We start from the raw sequence: 25,952 nt of genomic DNA, 5'->3' as shown, positions 1-25,952 counted from the left end.
ATCTAGACTGCACTCTAGTGGCTGCAGGTTTCAAAGTGAGAAAGTAATACAAACGTGGGGTTTTGACTCGTCAGAGCAGAAGGAATAAATATGATTAATGAAGAGTCAGTTTTATTAAATGTCCTAGTATGCGTACACACATGTACACACACTAGTAGATCCTCTCTTTAGTGGATCCAACAATCACTACCAAACTTGTGCTCCTCCTGCTATGACAGCTAAAACGTCCTCCAGGATTTCAGAAAACAAAGATTGTCTCAGTGTTACAGTGATATAAACACACTCTAAAATTATATATTGAAAATTTTGGCTAATTATCATTCTTTTTTTTATTTTTTGCATCCAAATTTTAGAACTATGCTTTGCATAATTTGATATAAACTGAAAGAATACATTATCCCTGACTGCAGTGCACCCATGAATGTTCAGAAAAATATCACAGGATTGTTTTTACACTGAAGAAAACACAAAAATGTACAATACTCAAGCCAGTTGTTATGTGGGTATTTTTTTAAGAGCACACATGGACATCATGAAGTCTTGTACATTCTGAAGTTTGGTACTTCAGCATAGAGCTGTGTGTCACATGCAAGTGCTAAACGTATCGCTGCCCCCTTCGACTCTCCTGTGCCCCACAGTTTGAACATTACTGCTGTAGTATGATGGACAGGTGTTCGCTCTGTAGACTCTTGTTCACCTCTGTCACATTTCATACCAATCACTAAAAGTTTTCATTTTCTCTGTAGGGAAAATTTTATGGTATGTTTCTCATAGTGGCTGTTTCAGGATCCTAGGAGAAGAACTGTGAAAGCTGACAGTTGCTGTCATTGAGTCCTTGTCAGTCAGGTCTGCTGCACTCAGGTGGAAAGGAAAAATAGCTCACATACCAACACGCCACAGTGCAGCACAAAGCTGCCTGTGTCAGTCTGATGGCACCTACTGTAGCTGCTTTCTCTTCTCTTGGGTTTATAGGGAATGAGGATGTTCACTTTGAGCTAAACAAAAATAAACCACTGATACTTTACATACTAGCTTCTTGGTGTCTGGAACAAAACAGTGAGTACTATTCAACTCCGAATTAAACAAATGTGCTTCATCTCTTGATGTAAAATATTAAAAACAATATTCAAATTTCCACTCGGCTCGTATAAAAAAATTGCGACTGGGAGATCGACATCAAGGATTTACTTTCTTATAAAAATATTTTTAGACTTTAAACAAAAAAGCATGGAAATATTCTGAGTGTAGAAAATGCAAACTAGAGGCTGGACTTTAAAAAAAAAAATGCTGCAAAGCTGTCCTAGGCGTTATCAGGGTCAGAACAAAACGATTTGTGAGTTAAGGGCTGGTATCAAGGGCAGGGCTCAAAGAATTACAACAATGACACAGTACCATTGGCACTAATCCAGCCATGCAGAGACAGCGCACCTTCACCTTGCTAATTTCTAATTGGACAATTAAAGAGGAGTCATTGTTATCCGCCTGGACACGCCAAGAAATTTTTAATTTTGCTCATTTTTTCCATCAGTACTGTCTGGAAAGTTTAGTTCCAAAAATAGCCAAATGTGTTGATCCAGTCCCTGCTTTGTTCTTTATTAGCTCTGTAGTTCTGCACCCTGCTGTAAACAGCTGCTCAGATAAAACACTTTTTCAAATTGAGCTTGCGTTCACAGAAGTAGGTGACCTCACCGGCAAATTACAGGAAAGAGCAATTCTATTTGTCTAAAAAGCCTGCAGCAGCAATAAAATGTTTTTCAGACAAACCGTCGGCTCGTAAATGAGCCATCATGAGCAGCAAAGATGTTCCATGAAGGCTGAACCGCGAGGTGAAAAACAGGTTGTACTAGTTCACTCATCATCACATCAGATAAAGTTGCTGAGGCTGAGCCACAAAACTGGTGCCTCAAGTTTCGATTCGATATGACAGATGCATCTGCATTTTTAAAAAAATGACCAAAAGGAGTCAAAACAATGACATTCAGAAAGCAGTCAGTTTATGGTTTAAATAAAAGATGCAATAAATGCCTGCACCTTGTCGACCCATTAACTCCAGACATGTAGCTGCTATGTAACAAGCTTATGCATCATTATTCAGCCATGCAAAAAACCTTTTAGATCCTTCTCACCCAGTGCTCACCGACTATGTGCTTTGAGTTACGGTAAGGTATGTTCCCGAACATCCCTTCCCCATATCCACTGATTTAAAAAGAAAAACAACATCTTCTAGTTATGATACAAACTCTACAAAGCAAATAGGTTCAGTGCAGTTCACAGTAAATGCACAAATCTGAGTACTAGCCAGCGGTTGGTAAAAGGAAACAAAACCAGACAAAAAGTCTAACAGACTGTAGGAAGTGAAAATCAAATTACATAACACAACAGCAACACATGGAAGTACCTAAAAGGAGAAGTACAAAGAGACCCTTTGAAAGCACACAGCGAGGGACATTAAGAAGGTTTCTAATCATACTTCACAAAATAAACTGAAATGACTAAATAACTCGCTATTGTCTCATAAAAGCAACATCATTTACTTTACAAAAGTACATATATCACAGTGACAGTTAATGAATATTAAAAATATCCTTGACTGCTAGTGCTGTGGGGAAAAAACATTGGAAATAAGGTTGTACAATATAGGTAAAAAGTACATTCAATAATGTCCTTGACAGTCATTTAATTCCAAGTTTTGTCAATGCAGTAAAATAAAAATGCATAAATATGTGGTTAAGCTGCTTCCTGAAAGCTTTTTTTTTTTTTTAAACTGTCCATATTAATCACGTAGAAAACTCTGGTATGTCTCTTAACATACATCATCTTAAAGTAGTCTGACAGATAAATGAGGTGCATATTCAATCTCTTAGCAGTCCGAGCTTCTTCAGGGCCCCACGGCGGTCCTCTTCATTTTCTGAACGAGGGCAGATCAGCACGCTGATACCTTGTGATCGAGGCAGTTTCTGAGTGTCTCTGGAGTGATGCAAGGCAGTGTGGGCAGGCAAGGCCTTCTGTGAGGCTGGCTCTTTAGTAATGGAAGGCTCTGCCTCCAAATCCTCTCCTTGAGCACTTGAGAACTCCTTCCTACTCCCAAGAGAGGCGGGGCGCGGTCGATGGTTACGCAGCTGGTTGAGGTTCTGATTAATGCTGGTGCCCTGACTGGCCTCACCGTAGTCTTGACCTGCTGTATATCTGCTTATACCCACCTCAGTGCGCCCAAGGCTGGCTGATTTGACCTTTGGCGGTGTCAGCTGCTTGACCAGGCCAGAATAGGTAAGAGAAGTGGCATCTTTGACAGCAGATGGTTGATTTTCTGAAGGAGAAAGCTCAGTGGGGTCACTGAAATCAGCAGGTGCTGGGAGAATATCAGGATCCAGAACTGTAAGAGCAGTAGAAGTGTTTGATGGTAATATAGCACCAGGGTTCAAAGGCTGGACAGTAACAGAGGCAGGGGGAAGGTTATAAGACTGTGATGATGGTGGTTCATTTGGAGCTGCAGGGCTGATTGGAGGAGAAGAAGAAGATGAAGCTGCCCAAGACACTCTGGTTTTGAGAGGAAGTTTAGAGCTCTGGTTTGGGATCGATTCTTCCTCCTCACTGCTTTTAAGCAGGCCGAGCTTTCTGAGAGCCTCCATGCGAACTTTGTGAGGATCCAAGAATGGCCGCTGTTCACTGCTGTTGAGCACTGGATGCGCTGAGTTTCCATCAGAGTTAGTCATCTTGTGAGATTTCAGAATAATGTTGGGGGGCAGCTTTTTAGGCTTTGGGGCCACAACAGGTGGACTTTTGGGCTCTGCACTTTCAGGAGACGCTGGAGCAACAATTTGTGAACTTGTGAGCAGACTGAGAGACTCAGGCTGAGGTTTGATTTGAGGCACCTTGGTCACAGGACTTGTCAAATCTTTCTTGACAGAGGCCCTCTGACGAATCTGCTCCAAATCAAAGGTTATTCCCGGCTTTTTCCTGGAAATTCCCACAGATTGAGTAAGGTCTTTTACATTCACAGGCTGTGAAGGAGAGTCAGGTTCATCCCTAAAGTTTAAGGGAGGTGGAATTACACTCAGATCAATCTCAGAGGTGTCAGTAGATGGTCCTGGACAAACAATTGTACTTTTGACACTCTCAGGATCAGCATCTTCATTTGTGGCTGAGCGTGACATCTCAGTCTGTATAGCTGATGAGTGGATTCTGGTATCAGTAGAAGATTCAGGGATTAGAGGACTGACTTGTGGTTCAGAGATTTGATTTAGCTGAGTTTTTCCTTCTGTGGCTAATGCTGTGGATGCAGGTGGTGCTGTGGGCACTTCATCACTTAGAAATGATTTCTGGTCGCGTTTGGAGCCATTAGGCATCAAAGTGGAAATGTCTAATTAAGAAAAACACAATTACAACAGTTAGTGTTGCAGCACAAACCGTGCATCTGCGATGCAAATAAAGGTACACAAGAAAATATACACAACAGCAGCACATCACATACCATTTACTCTCATCTGATCTGCTTTTTCTGTTAGACTCTCATGATGTGATTCATCATTCGATACGCCGCTGTCCTCCTGCGTCTCCAGCGCTTCGATTGTTTCTTCCAGATACGTGAGACACGCCCTCTCCTCTGCAGATAAGTGGTCCATGCTGTCTTCACTCTGCACAAAAAATGAAATTAGATATTTTTTCCTATCATGTGTATTTTTCATGACTTTCTCAATTTGATTCTCATATTATCACACAACTGTTTTGCATTTCTTAACGCTTTTTTAAAAATACCCAATTGTCCCCATACAGTTTTAATAATATAACATCTTATTCAGTTTGTCATAGGCTCTAATTTAAATTACCACACAGTGCTGGTGTGTGGGGCGGGAGGAGTCTGTCAGTCATGTTAGAAGAAGAAAGACTCCACTACTGCATTTATTAGCAGGATAGGGAACCTCCCAGACTGGACGTTATCAGAAATGAGAGTGTCACGAGATCTACCTGAAACAGCTGAGTTGTGCTCTGATCACGCCACAAATAAAAAGCTATATTGCAAGCTCCAGTCTCAGCAGCAATGACCCTTCTCATAGCGTGAAAAACTCCACCTGCTGATGTCCAGCATTCAGCTGGAAAATCCCGAAACAAAGACAGGCGGGCAGAAACTCCTCCAGTCACATACCAGCATGCCCGGAGCATAGCATGAGGCAAACTAGGTGTGATAACTGCCTGTATTATGTGTTTAGCTTCATTAGTTTGACTTGTTTCTAGTGACAGCTTAATTTGCATTGGCAGCAAAAAGTCAGACTTGTTCCTGATGGGTGCTGGACTCCATCAGGGCTGTCCTTTGTCAATGATTTCTAAGGACAGTCAAGGGGTAGAGGGTGTTGAATTCTGTAGTCTCAAGTTCTCATTTCTGCTTTTTGCAGACGATGTGGTTCTCTTGGCTACATCAGCCAGCGGCCTCCAGCTCGTACTGGAGTGGTTTACAACTGAGTGTGAAGCATGAAGAATGAGAATCAGGACCTACGAGTCTAAGGCCGTGGTTCTCAGCCAGAAAAGGGGGAAATTCTGTGTAGTGACTCACTAGTCTCCTCCAAAGGGTGTCTATGCTCACCTGTAGAGATAGAGTTGGGAGCTTATCTGGGAGGGGCATTGAGTACAACTACTCCTTTTCCTCAAAAGAAGCCAGTTGAGGTGGTTTGGCCTTTGACCAGGATACCTCCTAGACAAGGTGTTTCAGGCATCTCCTAGAGGGAGGAGGCTTTAGGGCAGACCCAGAGCAAACTGGACGGATTACGTTTCAGGGATACCAACTGATTTTTGCGTGTTTATTTCAGTTATTTTATATTGAAGTCAAAATGAAACTGAATTGGTTTCATCATATAAATTCACCACAAATAATGATTAAACTTACTGGCACCAGAACCAAAGGATGATAAATAAGCTTTTAAGAAATAATGTAGATTAAATCTATAAGATTAGGCACAAAGTATGCAAATTAATTGCAACTTTGCCATTTTTTACCATATCTAACAATACTCCAAGAAGAAATAACGTTTACTATTGTGATTTCTTCTTACAGTAAATAATTCTTGGGAACCCAGCTGGTAGTCTGTGTGTTAAATATGCAGTAGTTCAAACAGATCCAAAGGAACAACTCCCATCCATCTCCTAGTTTTCTCTTATTCTATATTAGCCTGTTGGAAAAAAATTATTTCAGGTGGCTGCTGGTGTCTGAGGGCTTCAGATTGTTTATACTTCATTTATGAAAACATGTGCTGAAACCCTTTGAAAGCTCCTCACTGACTAAACATGAGAACCTTTCACCAATTATAAATTCAGTTCCTCTCATCTCTCAGACTTCACAAATCTCAATTATTTCTTTATTCTCTTCCAGTCGAGGAGAGAAGCGTTTGTGTTTGTTCTGTACGAGAGAGTCAGTAATACAGACGACTGAGATAAAGCGCTACAGCGGCACTCACATAGCCAGAGTTCGTGCTGATTACGCTGTCCGAGCTTCCTGCGCTGTCCATGTTGCTACGGGAACACCACCTGGCCACGTGTCACTCTTTGGCTTTGCACATGAAGGAAGATGAGGGCATCACATGCTCTTCGCGGCCCTGTTTCGTTTGTGTAAATCTCACTGAAAGTCTGTCTCAGGAAAAATCTGAAATGTCAAGGACAAAAGCATGAAACTACAATCAGATGAAATTTGTGAGTCACTACTATCTCCACAGTGGAAAATGTTCATTTCTTTGACCACTGACTGATGAAGCCTTAGTTTGAGGCTAAATATAGCTAGAGAATTAGTTGGTAAACAAAACAGCATCTTTACAATTATTGTGATAAATTAAGGTCATAAATTACAGCTGATAGTTTAATGATCCTCATAATGTAATGGCCGTCTTATTTTTGTAACATGATTCAAATGTGCTGTCATGGTCACTATGATATATTAAGCAAATCTAGTTATGCTAATTGAGTCATTAAATAAAATAATGGTTGAGCTAAAACTTTTCGCCTTTTTTTAAAAACAACGTGGATCGAGGCACGCATTAAAGGAGAGTAGCTGTGAAATGGAGAATATTTTCAGTTATGCATATCTGTCATGCATAGTGATGTCTTTCACAGGAAACAGATTAAATGTTTCATTTATTAATAATTAAACTCACCTGTATGCCAACAGAAAAGACCTCTTATGGAGACCTCTCGCATATTTTAAAAAAAAAAAATACAATTTTTGAGTCAGTTTCTAGCAAAAATGCCAAATATCTCAGAAATTTGGCATCTTCAGACTTATTAATTTTGCTTGTGCTTAATTGTGCTTTCCTTCTTTTTGCCACCTGTAACAGTGTATTTATGTATTTATAATTCATTACTGGTTTGGTCTTTAAGATATTTCTACAAATCAGGAAAATGAACTCGTCATCGCAAGCAGACAGTGCTGTCAGCATCCCTTAATAATCAGTATTTCAGCCATTATGATATAACAATCAAACGCTCTTACTTGCAAATACACACGGTATACCTCACATCATGGCAAATTTGTGCTAAGAATCCAGATATGTTGTGTTACAGCATGCTTGTGCCTCCGCTCCCTATCTTTTGCGTATCACTACTGGCAAGTCAGGCATGAGGAAAGTATGCTAGTCGCAAAAAAAAAAAAAAAAAATCAACCAAACCAACAGGTTGATTCTTAATGAGAGCGTAAAGAAAAGGCAACTTCAAGTAGGTGTTTTTTAGGGCTAGAGGAAAAATTGTCGACAATGGTCGTCAAAAGTTTTTTAGCTAATTAACTATAAAGCTAAATGGGTCAGACAAATTGATAATTTTACTTAAAAAAAAGCTATTTTACGACCTGGTATAGAACTTCTTTACCACATAGTGCTGCAGCCAGTTCAGGTATGTTTGTGAAAGCACAAGCACCACCATTATGTTGATTAAAAATACAAGAGTAACAGAATTAAAGTTTCTTTTCATACCCTGCTGCGCCTGCATGCAAATTATCCCCCAAAATAACATGCTGTGTGTCACAGCTTTAGTTTATTTGTGCAATAGTAAATTAATGTGGTTCGAGAAGTGAGAGAAACTCAGACACTCAGAGGCTCATTCAGCAAAAAACAATACATAACTCTGTCAGAATAAGAATTACAATGTACATCGAACATTCTCATAAAAACAACACTTAAAAAAAGCTTCCTGTGGGCCCATAAAGAGCATAATTTTATTGCTGCAAGTGAAATATTTGAAATATTACTGAACAGTAAGATTGGGTAACAAGTGGGGGATTTTCTATGACTTTTGTTTTGAAATCTTGCATCTAATTAAAGAGCATGTTTTTTAAAAGTAGCATTAAACACTACATTGAAGAAAATGAAATACATTTTTAGAGGACATGTAACTATTTTTCAATTTTACCGTCAGCTTTTTCACCTCATTACTTTTAAGATTTGAGTCATGCAAAGACAGTGACAGACTTTTCCTTTGTTCACTGAACTTATCAGCTCCATCTTCTGTACATGGCACTTTTGACCTGATGACATGAAAACTTAGCAAAGGCAGCTGATGAAAAACCTGATCATCAACCCCCACATTCCCACATGTTTTCTGGAAACAAAAGCTAGTTGACAAAGCACACACCGGCCTCCCACAGTAAGCAGCTAATTATTGTCCCTCCCTTTGTCCAAACCTGAGCAGGCAACACCTCTCAAACTGGAGCACTGGCAAAGCACACTGCACCCACAGCTGAGTCAGGATTTAATAGTGACAGGAATGTCACTTTGCCTGCTTCCATGTCTTCGACACAACTCTTAAATGAAGCCAAACACATGAGCGGATGAAACCTTTAAAATATTAAAAGGGAGGATCAGCTCCAGGCCTTAAATGTGAGAACAGCTGCACAGTTTGTGAGCTAGACTTATTAAAAACCCAGGATAATGATTGATAGCTTTTGATAACAAATCACAGTGCCTTATTGAAAAACTCAAAAATGTTAAGTATGTATTCAAGGTTAGCCAGCCAGAGCTGGTTTAATGATTAACAATAAACAAAGATTCATGGTTAACATTGGGTTGTGCAACTCACAGCCTGTTTGAGAGAACAGAAACATGTCTTTAATGTTCACACTTGTTCCATTAAAATGACTGTTAGTGACATTTATGAGCAAATATTTGCATTAATCCTGACTCAGATAACCAGGGTCCAAACACTATGGTCAGTTGTGTTATCTCTAAAAACAAATTTAGAGCATAAAAACTGATAAGTAATGCATATCGGAGCATTTCTGATACTGATGTTAGTCTTTTGCTGAATATCTTACCCGTCTCTCTATTCCTGCTGCACTCTCCTCCACCCGAACAGACACAAAATGACACTCCAGGGTCAAAACTTACAAACTAAGTAAAAAAACAAACAAACACAAAAACATTATGTTACACCTGATGGTAAAATCTGCTCTGAACAAATCGAGCGCACACACTTACACACACGCTCTAAATGATCACTGTATTTTCATAAAGTAGACTTACGAGCTTTCACACAACTTTATTTCGTCGTTGCCTCCATTGTAACCCATGATTTCACCCTAAACGAGCACATTACGCTTTTAAGAGGACAGTTTCCTGATAACTTACCAGATATGCGCGAGAAAGGTCGGTGAAACTGCGCTGCTGTCAGTCCATAGCTGCGGTGCACCTCACTCCCCCGACAGTGCTGTTCCTGGAAGTAAAACTATGCGACTGGTAGTGACAGACGGGAGAAGTGTGAGAGGCTTACGGCCAGGTGAGGCAATTAACTTCCGCACAGGTTGGTTTGTGGCCAATCAGAGAACTGGGCGACTGAGACTTTTCCAAGGAAGAGCCAATAGGAGAACAGCAGTAAAACGAGCGAAACCTCAAATGATTTTTCACCTTTTACTTTTCTGTGTGGAATACTGTCACTTATATTAAGTTATTATAACACTATATATCACTATATATACGCATGTTAATAACATATTTAAACCAATGTACTGTAATTCAATTGGATTTGCATAGCGCCACATCACAACAGTCGTCTCAAAGCCCTTTACTTGTAAAGTAAAAGCGCTACAATAATACAATATAATATAAAAAACATGAATAATACAATATAATTTACAATAATAGCAAAACCCCAACAATCAGATGAGGCTCTATAAGCAAGCACCTGGCAAAAGTGGGAAGGAAAAACTCCCTTTTAAAACCTTTTAACAGAATCAGGCTCAGGGAGGGGCGGCCATTGTCGCCACCTGTTGTGGATGAGGAGAGGGAGGCAGGGCTAGAGACAAGCTGTGGAAAAGAGCCACGGTTTAATAATAAGTGATGATAAGTGCAGAGCGTTGTATAAACACATAGTGAGTGAAAAATACTCAGTACATCCAAACCTTCCAGTTTGGATTTGTGAGACAGACACCATCTCTACTTTTAAGATTAGGCTTCAAACTTTCCTTTTTGTTAAAGCATATAGTTAGGGCTGGATCAGTTATGCTGCAATAGGTGTAGGCTGCTGGGGGTTTCCCATGATGCATTGAGTGTTTCTTCTTCAGCCACCTTTCTCACTCATTATGTGTTAATAGACCTCTCTGCACTGAATCATACTTGTTATTCATCTCTGGCTCTCTTCCACAGCATGTCTTTATCCTGTCTTCCTTCTCTCTCCCCAACCGGTCATGGCCAATGGCTGCCCCACCCTGAGTCTGGTTCTGCTGGAGGTTTCGTCCTGTTAAAAGAGTGTTTTTCCTTCCCACTGTCACCAAAGTGCTTGCTCATAGGGGGGTCTTATGAGTGTTGGGTTTTTCTCACAATGTATTATTGTAGGGTCTACCTTACAATATAAAGCACCTTGAGGCGACTGTTGTTGTGATTTGTCGCTGTATAAATAAAATTGAATTGAATCGTGGGAAGCCCCTGGAAGATTTGGCCTATTGAAGCATAACTAAGGGAGGATTCGGGCTCACCTGATCCAGCCCTAACTATAAGCTTCATCAAATAGAGATTTATCTTTAAATTTGAAAGGGTGTTTGTCTCCCGAATCCAAACTGGGAGCTGCTTTCACAGACAAGAGGCCTGAAAGCTGAACATTCTGCCCCTCATTCTACTTTTAAATACTCTAGGAACCGCGAGTCTGAGAGCGAAGTGCTCTGTTGGGGTGGTACAGTTCTATGAGGTGTTTAAGATAAGATGGAGCCTCATTATTCAAAACCTTGTATGCGAGGAGCAGGATATCTGGATTTAACAGGCAGCCAATGAAGAGAAGCCAGTATGGGAGAAATGTGCTCCGTTAGTTATCTTGCTGGAGCATTTCGGCTCAACTGAAGGCTTTTCAGGGAGTTTTGAAAATAATGAATTGTAATATTGCTGTCTACAAGTAATAACATATGAACTAATTTTTCAGCAACACTCTGAGACGGCACGTTTCTAATTTTGAGATATTGCACAATTGCAACAATGCTGTCCTAGATATTTGTGTAATATGAACACTGAAAGATCTATCCTGGTCAGAAATGACTCCAAGGTTCCTCTCAGTGTTACTGGAAGCCAATGTAATGCCATCCAGAGTAAGTATCTGGCTTGACACCACGTTTCTAAGATTTTTATCACTGAGTAGCAGAAGAAGCAGGAAATTACAGCACAAAAAGAAAGTTTGATCTGTTGCCAAATCAAAATTGAACTATCTTGAGGGGAACAGGAACATCTGCATCAATTTTCACTGCAATTAATACTAAAACATGAGTGTGTCAACCTCAGAAAATTAAGCGGTTAATCAGAGCCATTAAAGACTGTTGCTTTAGGACATTTGTATCTGTGGGAAATGCAAGGGAAACCCATCCAGTAGATGTGGAGCTATTTCAGCTTGCCTGACCAACATGACTACAACACAACTTCTGTGAGAATACAAGGTAACCTAGATTCTCAGCATCTGATTGTAAAATTACTACCACCAAACATTTATTTCAGTAATAATATTTTCCATTTTTACAGGCCAGATACCACACACAGTCTGTGTGATTTCTGTGAGCAAAGCAGAACATCTGTGGATCAGATCTCACAGTCAGCATCTGTTTTCCAGGAACAGCAGCATGTCTGTGACAGATGTGTAAACATCTCCATCATCTCATCTGTCATTGGGCCGCTGCTAGTACTTTTTTTTTTTTTCCCCATGCAAGCAGTCACATCAAAGATGCAGCCATAGTTTGACATTTTTTAAAGACGTACTCATTACTTAGATTACAGAACAAACTGAATTCACTCTTGCCAGTTGAATTTGCAGCTAAAAACAATGAACAACTTAAGTTTAATTGGAAATACTTTGTAATACACGGAAAACATCAGGTATTTCAATCACTTGCTTAAATATTTTGTTAAATAAACTGAGTGAGATTTGCCTTTTCTCCCCCAAAACCAACATTAGAACTTCTATTCAGTCAACATTAAAAGTCTATTTCATTTTATACTCACAAATGTAATAATTATTTTGAGTAAACACATCAACGTCTTGCTGTTGACATTTCACCGCAGCTGGCATTCGAATTATAGCTGCAGCAATTTTCTTCTGACTCATTTCCCTCATAACAAAGATAAAAAATAATTGTCAAAGCACAACCAGAAGTTGGGGCAATTTCAAACCTTTGCAATATTTAAATTAACTTGAGCAGATAAAGCTAAACATGAACACAAAGTCAAAAGCACAATATGGGTCATGTAAGGTTTAAAAGGTGACAGCAGTAATAAAACTGAAGGTGACCGAGGTCAAAGGGGCAAAGAAAAGCAAAACTGTTGTTTATAATCCTGTGCTGAAAAGTGAACTTCAGTTCAAATAAAAAGTTTCTCTTTGTTCTGATGAACATTTTTTTTTTTAATAGACTGACAGAAGAAGCAGCTGTAATACAGATTTCCTTTGTAAATCCACTGAGCTGTTGCAGAGAAGTTTATGATGTGGAGATGGGGTGGAGGGCAAACATTTCATTGGAAGACGTCCACTAACCTCAGCTGCCCTGAGCCAAATCGAGATACTCTGAATGCATCGACACTCATGCATCACTTACCCTTAAAGACTGCAACAGAACTGTAAATCCATCAGAAATTTACCCAAATTTGGAGGAAGAGCCGTTAAAACAAGAACAAAGAATGTCCTAATAAACATCCAGAGACAACGATTCTAACTGTACCATTTATTAGTTGTACAATTATGAAAAATAATCATAAAAAAGACTGGAAGCCCAAGATTATTTACAATCTTTTTCTCTGAAGTGAGGTCCCTCTTCTGAGTCATGTTCTCAGCCTTCTTTTTTTTAATGGTTTTTTTTTTTTTTTTTTTTTTTTTAAATCACAGGGTATTTATTCACGATATGTTTAACTTTATAAGACATAGTCCTTTTCTCTTTTTTGACAAGTGTCAAAAATTACATACGTACATACATACATATACATACATATATATATATAGATATCTATAAAAACAAAAATCATTCAAGTATCAAAATACAGACTGCTAGATTCATGTACAATATCATTCTCATCATTGTTGTCATCAGATTAGTCCCAAAATATCTTTCCTGATCCTCAGCAATGTGCAAAAGCAGAGCAGGACCAGGCTGATGGCTAAAGGTGCTGACACCAGCGCGCTGAAGACAGTGTACCATAGAGTTATCGTACTGGCCGGATAAAAATGTACCACATATACAAGAGTTAAATCAAAATGAGCCGACTATGCACCCATATACAGATTGGTGGACCAAACAGTACCATTAACAGTCAACATATTAGGAGTTAGCTAGAGAAACATGCCGTGCCCTATTGTTCTTGTCTGCAGCTATAAATCTAGAGTCGTACCAGCCTGCATGGCAGGTTTGGTGAATAATCTTGTCGAGATTAACTGAACAAAGGGGCAGGGAAGGAGAGAAAGAACCACACCTGATCCAGTTCCAGCATTAGGACAAATCATAGTCCTATAAAAAAAAAAGTAAACGCCCACACACCCACACACACACACCCACACACACACGCGCGCGCGCATACACACGCAAAAAGTAAAATAAACGCCATCCCCCGTTATTTCAATATAAAACAGTCTTTTAGTGTCAGTTTCTTTGCCCCTTGAGTTTGGTAAGAGAGCTCCTCCCATGCAAGATTACATTGTTTTATCACAGTTACACATGTATGTAAGCTGACGGTGATGAAAGCAGCTAAAATGTTTGGATACAGGACAAACAACCCAGGAAGAAGTGTGTACCTACAGTGTGAGGTCTCTCGTCTGACAGTTTGTTTCATAATAAAAAGTGAATGTTCCTCATCTCTGCAGCAACTTCCCCTTTAACTACAAGTTCTGCTTTGAAAACGGCAGGTACATTTCCTGAAACGATAAACACCAACTCTCAGTGAGGGACGTGATGGTTCATTTCGGAGGAAATGCACGCAACACAACAAACACATCCGTCTCTAATGTCGCACGGAACAACCATCACTTTTCTAAGCATCGAGAAGTTAAATGGAGGCAGGTGCGTGCGTGCGTGCGTGCAGGGTGATGAAGTTGGAGAAGTCTGATGAACCGGGGGAGCGTGTTGCGTTGGCGAAAGGTTTACATCCGTCTTATTCTCCAGGCCTGTGTGTAACTGTGGGCACAATCCGACTGCTGATGTGATCTGCTCGGTGAGAAGTGGGGCAATGATCCAGCAAAACATCCTACCCACCACTCAACAGGGCTCATTCCTGTCCTTTTCTCACTGTCTGGGATTGGCCACAGTGTCAGCTACAGGGAAGGGACACAGACACACGCACACAAAGCAGTGGAGTTAAAATAAAGTAAAACCGATGGACACAAACAGCACTATAGTGATGGATTAAGTCCTTCATAATGATTTACTCTTTTCACCAAGCATCTGTGAAACATTAACCTGGTATGACTGGGGGGGAAAGGCAATGCTGACAGGATGAACACTGAAGGCATTTGTTGTGAAAGGAAAAAAAAGAGGAAAATGCACTTATTCTTTCAAACTTGAGGATTTTATGTAAGTGCTTAGGTGTAGTTAGTTCACTCTAGACGAAGCATTGAGTTTAAATCCTGACTGATAGTTGACGGCATGCCAGTTTTGAATTATTTTGAGCTGTTTTTTGGAGCAAGGACCACTAACATGCAGATCCATGTCTGCCTCTGTGCCCTATTCTGTCCCTCTGATGCTCTCTAGAAACCCCACCCCAAAATGCTTACTTCATTAGCATCAAAAGGATCATATCACAGTGCTAGGATCTTGGCCTCTTTTGGCTTTAAGCAGGCAGCTGACCGTAAGAAGAAGAAGAAGAAGAAGAAGAAAAAAAGCCTTGCCCTTAATTGATCTTATTTAACCTCAATAACACCTGCATCCCTGCGAACATAAACATGCTACAGTCCGACTGATGCATAGAATTACAGGATCAGTTTCACAGTTTCCTCAGGAAACGTGTCCATCCAGGTACAGGATGTGTGCAGTGGGTCACTCTTGGCTGTGGTAAAAATCAGTTTTCTCAGCACTCGGTGAAGTCAGGAGTTGGAACGTCAGAGTGAAAAGCCTCAGAGCGGCCGTCGCCTAACAGAGCAAGAAAAGCATTAAGAAAAGAGAGAGCTTATCACCAAGAGTAAAGAGTGGGATGTTGACAGTTGGGAAGAAAAAAAAAAAGAAAAAGGGGGAAGCATTGTTGGAGGAAGCATATAAGGTAAACAGAAAGAAGGAATAAAAGGGAAAGTGAGTGGCAGGCTCACAGTAGAAGAGATACCAACTAGACAGCTAGAAGACGGTGGGCGAGGTGGAGGGGTTGCATTAATAATTGAGAAAAAGTGTAAAGGTGCTGGGAGTTAAACATAAGAAGGGGCAACAGCTGGTCAGTTGCCACAGACTGTGGTGTTGTCGGAGGAGGAAACAAGTGATGGCGGTGGGGAGGAGCAGAGGTCCAGCGCGGAGAAAGAGGCAGCGTCACAGTGAAAGGCACACAGAAGGAGGGGAAGGAAGGAGGGTGAGGCTGAGCCCAGGAGGAAGAGAGGTCCACTCAGAAAATGGTGGTCTCGTACTTAGTGCTGATAGTGCGCTTGGATTCCTTGGGGTCCATGAGCCACGTGGCACTACCCTGGGACTGAGAATCGCCTTCCTGGTCCACGATGTCCCCCTGTGAGTACAAACAGACAGCAATGAAATATCTGAATCTTCACATACGAGGCTGATTACACTTTTTGTAATGCTTAGATTCAAAATGCAGCAATGAAGTATTATTGTGCCAACAAACTGTAATTGTTTGTGGTGAAATTTAACCACATTTACCCATGAAAGTGTTGATGTTTGTGTTTAAACAGATTCCATAAACGATGCAGCATCACACCTATCCATCAATTATCATAAAATTACAACCCCGATCCCAAAAAAAGTTGGAATGCTGCGTAAAATGTAAAGAAAACAGGATGCAATGATTTGCAGATCTCATAAACCCATATTTTATTTATTATATTAGACAAAAAGGTTTTTAACTTTTCACTATTTCATGAAAAACATTAAGTCATTTTGAATTTGATGGCAGCAACATTTCTCAGAATAGTTGGGGCTCAAAAGATCAGAAGTACTATGCGATGCACTGCCATCTTCTCTGAGCCAAAGCTCTGGGGCAACTTGGAAAACTGTCATGTGGTCAGACAAATCCAAATTTAAAATTCTTTTTAGAAAACACAGATGAAAAGTCCTCTGGAGGAGAGGGACCGTCAGTGCTCAGTTTAAAAGCCTGCATCTCTCATGGTATGTGGGTGGATCGTTCCCATGAAATAGGCAGCTTGCACACATGGCAAAACATTATTGCCGAAAGGTATCTACAGGTTTTAGAGCAACACGTGCTTCCATCCAGATGACGTCTTTTTCAGGGAAGGCCTTGCATAGTTCGACTAAACTAAACTAAACTAAACCACATACTTCATCTGTTACAGCCGCATAGCTTCGGTGCTGAACTGCAGTTCAGACCTTTCACAATTAAAAACAGTTGACACACCATGAAATACAACAAAGAAGACAGAGAACTACTGAGCAGCTAAAAACAATACAATAAACAAGAATGGGACACATTTCTCTGCTGAAAGTCCGGCAACTGGTTTCCTCATCTCCCAGAAATCGATCTGATGTTTTTCTCAGTGTAAACAGTTAAAATGTTTTGCGTGTTCAGATGTCAATAAAAATATGGGTCTATGAGATTTGCAATTTTTGCAATTTTAACTTTTTCTGGTTCTCATTTTGCTGAGCACTTTTGGGAGCAATTAGTAAGCAGACAATTTTGCTGGCTTTTTATTGATAAAATATAATAACAACATTTTCTCTATGTATATCATAAAGTTTAAGTAAAAACACCCAAAAAGAATTCTGTGTACAGTATATAAACTTTGTCTGTCTTACTACAAGCGTGTCACTAGAGGGCGTTGGAGTTAACAGTATACATCATGATTTGTAGTTTTCAACATATAGCAGAGAAAAGATAGTGAAATAAAAATAACAACAACGAGTGGGTGAGAAGGGATGGGGATGGGATAGGAGGCAGCACCTGAGCAGCATGGCTGGCAGAGTGCAGCGGTAGGAAGGAGGGACGGTGGTTGGTGCAGGTGGAACAGTAACAGCAACGACTGTCGAGAGGAAGAGGAGAGTCCTGGGAGGAATAAACACCACCAGGAGGAAGAGAAGCGAGCCAGACGGAGACGAAGATTAGAAGAGAAAAGGGAAAGCGCACAAAGAACCAGGACGAAGCAGCGACAGAGTCAAAGAACTTAAAGGGCAGGAAAAGGGACACAGATTTTAACAGGCATGACACATGAGGAGTCTGAAAGGTCACACACAACACAGAAGACACTGCAGGTGCATTTTGAAGCTTATGTGTGCTTATCGGTGTGGATGTGTGTAACTGAGTATGAAGTGCATGTGTGCTCAGGTGCTGATTAAACACATTTAAAAATGTACATGTGAAAAAAAAAAAAAAAAAGCCACACAGATGAAAACACTGAACAGAATTACATTGTTAAATCATTGTGATCATTAAGCTGCAGCTAGAAATGTGTGACTTGTCCCTGAGGTGGACTTGGCTCATTTATATTCAGCACAAGCTTCCCTCTTAATGGTTTAATGCTAATGCCCAGATGGACATCAGCATAGCATAACCACAGTGATGTCGAGAGGTGTAGACTGACGCAAGCAATCTAACATCGTTTTTGCATCCAAAAAATTAGGCGTGTGCTGCAAATGTAATCACAAAACACAAAAAGATTTTTTTCTGGCACAGAGAAGTAAAAGGATTTAAAATTCCAAATTTGCTCGAGAACACGTTGAACAATATTTCAGCTTTATTTGGTGTTTTTACTACAATACTTTTTAACAACCAACTCACCGCTGTTTTGCGTATGCTGCCTCGTGGTTTGGGCACAGGTTTGCTGGACTTGGTCTCAATGACCTCTGATCCAGATCCAGCTGGGACGCTCTGGTGCGGTTTGGTCCTCTGGGCCTGCAGAGCCAGCTGATATGCTACCTCAAACGCCTGGCCCAGTGTCAGTATAATCTCATAGGTCAGGTTCTATACAGAAAGGGAGAAAGAGGAGGATCACGGAGTCATTACAAGCCTTTAGCCAAAGGACCATCACAGTGTGCAGCGAGACAGCAAAACGTAACAGAAGAAAGATTTTTCCTCCAAAACTTCTTCAAAACAAAATTGCATAACCTGAAGAAGTGGCAGTAATCTCAGGAGTATTGTGCAGCAACCCCCTGTTCCTAAACTAGATCCATCCTCTGTAGCTCAGTAATAAAGCTGCTGGATTATTCTGTTTTACCCTGACAGCTCCCAGGTACGAACAAGCTCTGCAGACTAAAGACAGATGATTCATGCTTTATACGTTATCTGAAAAAGCAATCCTATGGTGGGAACAACAATCATCATTTGAAGAGACACATAACACAGAGCTGTGAAATCCTCTTTATATCCTTTGATGTAGTAACCTGCCCTGAGATAAAGCACTCCATGTACACCAATACGCAGAAACATCTCTTGTGTAGTGACGATTGTGCCAGGCGGACCCTGAAAGCAGCCATATAGTCAGTGCAGTTTAAAATAACCAAATAAAGGAGATTCATATGGACACTTTCGGTAGCAGAAGGGACACGGCAAAGCTGTGGTAACTATTTGACTCATAGCGTTTCAGTGTTTAATGACTACCAACAGCCCGCAATCAAATACAAAAGCATTACTGTCTGCAGCTGAAAACCCTTGTCAAGCTACTACTAGCATAACAGACAGGTTTCTGACGGGGCTGCCACACAAACGCAAAGCAGGAGATGAAGCATCGCCAAATAGGTTTTCAAACCAACATCCTTCCAAGTCAAAGACTAGAAAATATGATGAAGCATATCTTCCCTTTGGCTTCACCTGCACAAGTGCCAGGTAGGTCTCCACTGCAGAATTGGTTTTTCCTGCGTCGGGAGCAGCGCTGGGCTCTCCAAATCACAGACACAGTATCCCACATTCTTGATTTTTAGCTCACAAACACTTCTTGTAATGACTAACTACTCCTGACATTTTGGAGATGTTAGCTCTTTATACAGTAAAGTTACAGTGGGATACAAATAATATCAGACACAGACAAACAGGATCCCACAGTTGTTTATGTTTTTGAACCCATTTTGCACAGAGAGGCATTTTTTGAAAAATGTATTGATAGCAATGTTGAATATTATTACACAGGAAAAAAAAAAACAACTACACGTAAAATACACACTGAGCTACTACTACTGTTCAAGGCCCACTGGTTCCCTGAATAAGCAGACAAACTGCAAGCTGACATAACTAGAAGATAAATCTGTACTTTGTTTTGAACACGGGGGAGAAACTCCAGAAGTACAAAAACTGCAGTTCCTCTGTGCAAAGCTTGAAGCTGGCTCCAAAAATGACAGACTTCCATGTTAAAATGTCACATTTTACAGTATGGTACAAAAAATATTTTGGTTTCTGTGGATTGTTTCCCCCTTCATAACAATTTAATAACAACATAATAACTGAGGACTCATTCTGAAGTACTAAACTGGAGCTCTTCACCGTGTGCTTACTACTACTGGTGACTTTTAGAACATTTCTAATTGATTACATGACTAATACTGTTCATTTCTGTGTGGTGCTGACCATCCAAGAAGTTTGTGCTCTAATGTCCATCTGTTTCTTACATTAATTAGCCTGTATGTGTGTCTCTATATTGCATGCCTGCTTGCATGCCATGAGCTGCTGTTTATGAATGAAACTTGCTAAGCGCTAGCTGCTAAGTAAACCCTCCACCCTCCCATCTTTGTAAGATGACGTCTGGCTCTAAAACGCCAGCATATAAAAGCTTCAAGAGCGATGGGTGACAGCACAATCACACAATCATCTTTTTTACCATCTATAGCACAATAGAGCCCAGTACAAGTGTCCTTACCACATCTACTGTGCTGAAGACATGGCAGTAATGGTGGCTGGTCTGCAGGTCCTTAGTGATGTAGGCAAATGTGCACAAGTCCTCTGGGTCCTGGGCTGCACAAGAAATGTTACGGATCTCGTGCTCTGCAATGATGTTCTGGACCGAGAAGGGCAACATGAGTGAGGTTTAGTAACGAGAGTACACAGTGCATTCTTTCATTTTTTAAAATTTTTATTTCATTCCATCAACATTGAGACAATAATGCTGTTAGAAAATGTTACAAAATAAAAAAAACTAAACGGTTAAAGGAGAGACACTGACTGCCAGCCATCACAAGTGCAACTACAACAAGACCATGTTGAGCTTCAACATTTCAAAGCCTTTTTTTATTAATGTCAACTAAATGTCAATCAGATTTGCTTCCTATAAGGAAATATAAGCACAAACTAATCTGACACAAACTTGCAAGCATGATATTTACAATCACAGAAAGAGAGGAAGCTTGATGTCTGACTGCGTCACTTTCATGCACACATTAAAAAAGGAAACATGCTGTCATTTGCCCCGGCCTCAATTTGATGTATCACACGCCTCAAAGAACACGTCTGGTTAAGAAGACGCAAAGAGAAAATGTGTATGCACGTGTGTGTGTGTGCATGTGTGTAGTCGCTAACCTTGTTGGCTGCGTCGATAAACTTCACACCCTTGTATGTGATTGAGAGGACGATAGTCGGGACTTTTCTCATTTGCTCTGTTGACCTCTGGAGGGAAGATTAAAAGGACAGGTCAATTGCCACTCACACAAACAATATCTATGAGTTTATCCTCAGGGATTGGAGAAACTTGTCATACCCGCATTTTGGCACAAGCATCCTGCGTGGACTCAGTGCCCCTTAGTTCCTTAATAAGCATGGAACCAAGATACTGTAATGAAATGGAGGGGAAAAAGACATTACTGCTGATGTGTTTAATCAACGAAGCGGAATCATGTAGGAAGGAGAATGGTGCAGACGTACACTAGCTTCATAAGCGCAGGATTCAAAGATGAGTTTCTCTGGTTGGTGATGCCAGTTCTGAACCGGGGCGTACGGTGCTGCTAGACTAGGTGGCCGCAAGGTCAGGCGGGGCTCTCGTTGCCAGTCTTCATGTCGCTCCTATAAAAATAACCATAACTATCAAAGAAGCCTGGCAGAGGCCCTCAATAACCATTAACACACTCGTAGATATACCACATACAGGAGGCCTGTGTCGTTCGCTGCGATATCTTTGGGTAACGTCATAGTCGTTTTCTTGTGCTTTTTTCCTCCCTGGCTCGCCTGCAGGCAGCAGAGGGTCCATTGAGCGTCCTGTGTAGGGCTCCATCTGACTCATGGGAGATGAAGTCTGGGATCCAGGCAGGTCTTGGCACTGCAGAGATGTAATATGACACAGTTGGGTATCTCATGTCAGATGCACTCTCTATCATTAGCCATCAGGCATTCATCTTTGTCAATATACTTTGCAACATTTATAGGCTAAAAATAAAGAATTTGAAACGTAAGCCTAAGTTTGTCGGACAGTATTCAAACATCAGATCTGGTTCCGAAGTGAGTGAAGAGTAAACAAGAAACATTTTGTGAAGCACTTTTAGACAGGAAAGTAGTTTGTAGGTCCTCACCCTGATCTGAGACAAACGAGGAGGTTTGACAGGAGGCTCTTCATAAGGCCTCTCCGCTAAGGAAGCGATGATGCGTTTCCTGTGACCAAGTAGGCAAATTTTTAGCACCTGTAAAAAAGAAAATTATGAAGTGATCATACTGAGCAGCACAAAAGGAAATGCCAGAAAACAACACATCAGGCACTATTTCATTTGTGAGGTTCCCTTAATAGTTCTCCATGTGAAGCTGTTTCCCCTCCGAGTCTCTTCTCTTCTGTTAATCTTGAATCTACATACGGGATTGCACAAGTTCACACGTTCATGCAGCGATACAGTGTCTGACATTACTTCACTGATCTACAGGTGATGGTATTGCACACAGAAATGGAGGAATGCAGCACTGATCTTGGAGTGAACAAGAAAACATGTTTCTTTCAGAGACCCTTCCCAGTAGTAGCAAAAGTCAGCACATTTCCTCACAGACCAGTGAAGTCTGACGTGCCATCTTCTAACCAAGTAATTTCAGTTCTTGTTTTCAAACGTGAAAATCTCAATTAATTTTTTTTGAGTGAGACTTTAGAATCCATTTCCCAATATTCAACACAAATACACATTCACCTTCAGTTTTAGCCTCCTGCTTCAGTTTGGGGGGGGAACCTGAAGTAAACCGTCAAACTCGTTTCCCTATCCTGATTTTTTTTTTTTCCCCAAGACACCTGAAGACTAATTTCACCCTCTGATACTCCCCACTGTCCTTGTACATCACTGTGACTCACATTGACAATCTCCAGCTCCCACAGGTTTCTGACGCAGTCCAGAGTGCGGTAGCCGCTGGACAGGAAGTTTTGCAAGTACTCATGCAGGCCCAGATTCTCCAGCCAGGAGGACAGGGAGTTGCTGCCGTCACAGCCGAGCGCTTTCACCTGCAGCAGAAAACGTAATCATTCACAGACACTTTGAGGAATTCAGGGCGTTGGCTGAACCAATATGCTGCAAATTTAGCCAATTTTCCTTGGCAGGAAATTGAAGGGTTCTGGTTTCAATAACCCCCACAGATGTATATTTGTATACAAGCAGAATGAGCTAAAGCAATACAAATTAAAGTGAGAATACTGCAGAGGTGTTTTTGTTTAATTTTATTTTTATAACAAAAGTAAAGCTCCCAATACAATAAGATAAAGCAAGCCCACCGCCAAACCGCATTCGACTTCATTATTAAGCACTATTGCTCCTGCTCAGCCGTATGCCTAACCCACAAATTAACTTGTTAATTTTCATAAATGCAATAGATACTTGGGTCTAAGGTGAGAATATTACTTAATCATCTAACATTAAAGCAAATGCAAAACACTGAATTGGGTCTGAGAAGTACTAAAGTAGGAATCAATGATTTATCACCTTTGGAAAGGAACGTGCTGCGTGCAGGATCTTCTTTCTGTGGCTCGGATCTGCGATTCCAATCTCTCTCAAGTCCTGGTCCTCCATTACATTGCTCCCCTTTAAAGCAACATACAAAACAAGCATTTTTGTTACTGGCATTTCTAGTCTAAGACCCATGAAAGTCATTAGAAAGCAAGGTACATTAAACTGTGTCAGAATAAAGTAATTTAAGTTACCATTTAGTAAAAGACAGTTTTTGTTATTTTACGTAGTTTATTCAAGTCATCTATGAAAATCCCAAAACACAGACTGCTTTGATGTAAGATAAAGATAGATAGATATCTATCTAAGACGAACCCTCCAAGCTAAAAGCCTTCAGTGCAACGTGAGAATTGATCACAAATATGCTACCATTGCATAAAAAGGTGAATTACTCCTGACTGAGAGCCTCCCTAGAACTCAACTTAGTGACTATCACCAGAGGAGCCACATCGATAACCCCTTAAATGAGACTTAAGTGTGTGTGTGTGTGTGTGTGTGTGTGTGTGTGTGTGTGTGTGTGTGTGTGTGTGTGTGTGTGGGGGGGGTGGGGGGGGGGGGGGGGGGGTGGTACTGACAGGAATGTGGTGATTGATGTTCAAACCAGTCTTTGGTTACACACGATATCACCTTTGGAGACTGAGTGGCAACAAACAGATAATGGAGAAGGGAGGGATGAATCAATGTCTGAGTTGCAGAGTGGGCAGCGTTATGAGATGGAGGCGCATCGATAGCTGACGAGAGCCGCGGGGGAAATCAAAACACCTTGACACGTAAAAGGAAAGCCTTTATATGAACACCGAACATCATTTATTCATTTATTTTAGTTCCATATTAAACAATTTTATGGTACAACAGACCAAATAAGACAGTCACAAGACAGTAAACAGTGTTTCCCACAGATTTAGATTAAAACGATAACAGATTCATAATAAAGCTTCTGGGGTTTTCACACTTAATGTTGCAGCTTTACTGAGCAACATAATCAGCTGCCTCTGAGGTGAATGAAAGAACTCCAAGATTACAGCTGATTGTGGGTCTTGTTTATTAACAATTTCCCTACCCACTGTTAGACCCTGGTTACAGTAGTCTTTTCAGGTCTCAGCATTTGCAGAGGAGAAGAAAGACTACTGTCTTCAACTGCAGGAGGGTGGAATAGAACGTGAATATCTCCAAGAAGCAGCTGAATAACTGATAGGACCAAAACAACAACCACCCAGCAATTGAACTGGTAGTCAAAACCACAGGATGGCAAGGGCTGGGACTAGCCAGTTAGCAGAGGTTGAAGGAATTGCCGTCTGTTAAACTGAATTAAACTGACTTTTAACCATGCTCAGATTGACCAATAAGAAGTGGGTAAGGGTCACAAGTCCTGCCTGTTGGATATAAACCATGAATGCTAGCTGTAGTGCTTCTGCAGGGGAGTCAGCAGCCAACTCTCATCTGCCAGTATCACTACGGTCCAGAGAAGGCGTCGCCTCAGGGCTGACTCTTCAATATGAACCTAAAGTTAATCCTGTGGTGCTCACCGCTGTGCACACGCACACATACACACACCACTAATGGCATAGCAGAGATGCTGTCTGTAGGTCAAACTTGACAGCCTGTTTTTCATGCAGATGCCGTTGATGCAAACAAGGGGCGGAGAGCATGATGAGCAGGGAGGAGTGCGTCTGTTAGAGTAAATGCTGCAGAGCAATCTTTGTAATGCTGCCTGTGGAATCACAATGCTAATCACAATTCAGCTAAGACACTGACATAAACTTTTACACTGCCATCCTGTTCATGCTGAAATTTCTAATAGGCTGCGATCCAGCCTGTCGATGGAAATCCGGAGAAGGAAGACGGAAAGCAGAAATATGAGTACCTGAATGCTCCGAGTGAGTTTATTGATCAGAACTCACTATGATCTTGGCTTCAGCCCACACTGAGCACAGGACATGTATCATCTCTTTTGCCTTCACACTGCCTCACACGAAACTGACAACTGAAAGCCCATTATCTCTGAGCAGCAACATGCTGATTGCTGCCTCTCTAGCTGAGGACTGATATGGTTTGTGGGGCTGAATGGATGATAATGCTTCAAAGCGCATGGATCATTGCATTACTGTCCCACTGGAGATTAACTGATAAATGTCTCTATGCGGGGGAATACAGCTGTAACAGACTGGGTTTACACTCTTTGCCCATTTCCTGATTTATTCATTTTCCTACCACTCTGATTTTCTCATGTGTCTTCTGCCAATTCTGGCAGATGTGCAGAAATGTTATCTCATCACTTCGAAATCATCCCGTTTATTGGGCTTTACAGACTTTAATATTTGTTTTATGACATCTATCACTGAGGCAAGCCGAGGAAACATCAGCATTGTGTGGGTGCTGGAGTCCATCCCAGCCATCATACGGCGAGACCCTGGGTACACCCTGGACAAGTCGCCAAGCTGACACAGGGCTCTTTTGTTCATTTCTTTCAATCTTTTTTGTCCTT

The 25,952-nt window shown here is 41.0% G+C and overlaps 2 protein-coding genes across 11 annotated transcripts in view; both read right to left on the bottom strand.

The window, feature by feature from the left end:
- Positions 1-1,972: 1,972 nt before the first annotated feature.
- On the bottom strand, positions 1,973-9,736 carry LOC145423192 (specifically androgen-regulated gene protein-like). Its single transcript, XM_080295411.1, has 5 exons — positions 9,597-9,736; positions 9,284-9,359; positions 6,447-6,631; positions 4,472-4,634; positions 1,973-4,360 (listed from the first exon to the last, which is right to left on the bottom strand). The coding sequence occupies exons 3-5, from the start codon at positions 6,495-6,497 to the stop codon at positions 2,853-2,855; spliced, it is 1,722 nt and encodes a 573-aa protein (XP_080151537.1). The 5' UTR covers positions 6,498-6,631; positions 9,284-9,359; positions 9,597-9,736; the 3' UTR covers positions 1,973-2,852.
- Positions 9,737-13,138: 3,402 nt separating this feature from the next.
- Positions 13,139-25,952, bottom strand: part of anks1aa (ankyrin repeat and sterile alpha motif domain containing 1Aa) — a 62,460-nt gene continuing 49,646 nt past the window's right edge. For 7 of the 10 annotated variants that reach the window (XM_080295400.1, XM_080295401.1, XM_080295402.1 and 4 more), the window contains 10 exons: positions 23,444-23,542; positions 22,822-22,968; positions 22,067-22,174; positions 21,646-21,816; positions 21,426-21,563; positions 21,262-21,333; positions 21,084-21,170; positions 20,428-20,565; positions 18,360-18,542; positions 17,403-17,627 (listed from right to left, as the gene is read on the bottom strand). In XM_080295400.1, coding sequence (XP_080151526.1) covers positions 17,439-17,627; positions 18,360-18,542; positions 20,428-20,565; positions 21,084-21,170; positions 21,262-21,333; positions 21,426-21,563; positions 21,646-21,816; positions 22,067-22,174; positions 22,822-22,968; positions 23,444-23,542 — 1,332 coding nt within the window. In that variant the 3' untranslated portion in view covers positions 17,403-17,438. Of the gene's footprint in view, positions 14,731-14,965; positions 15,545-15,851; positions 16,119-17,402; positions 17,628-18,359; positions 18,543-20,427; positions 20,566-21,083; positions 21,171-21,261; positions 21,334-21,425; positions 21,564-21,645; positions 21,817-22,066; positions 22,175-22,821; positions 22,969-23,443; positions 23,543-25,952 lie in introns of those variants that run through there. The other 3 variants (XM_080295410.1, XM_080295409.1, XM_080295408.1) reach the window with 3 other exon arrangements.

This window comes from Astatotilapia calliptera, chromosome 20 (genome assembly GCF_964374335.1).
Source record: "Astatotilapia calliptera chromosome 20, fAstCal68.1, whole genome shotgun sequence".
Taxonomy (NCBI): Eukaryota; Metazoa; Chordata; class Actinopteri; order Cichliformes; family Cichlidae; genus Astatotilapia; species Astatotilapia calliptera.
This window is presented reverse-complemented; position numbering and strand designations above follow the sequence as displayed.

Bases quoted from the DNA above. Each gene is read 5' to 3' on its own strand.
- LOC145423192 (XM_080295411.1), bottom strand. From the start codon at position 6,497: ATGGACAGCGCAGGAAGCTCGGACAGCGTAATCAGCACGAACTCTGGC. The intron at 4,635-6,446 runs GTGAGTGCCGCT...TTTTTTGTGCAG, and splicing joins TCAGCACGAACTCTGGCTAT to AGTGAAGACAGCATGGACCA. The intron at 4,361-4,471 runs GTATGTGATGTG...TTTCTTAATTAG, and splicing joins AGATCAGATGAGAGTAAATG to ACATTTCCACTTTGATGCCT.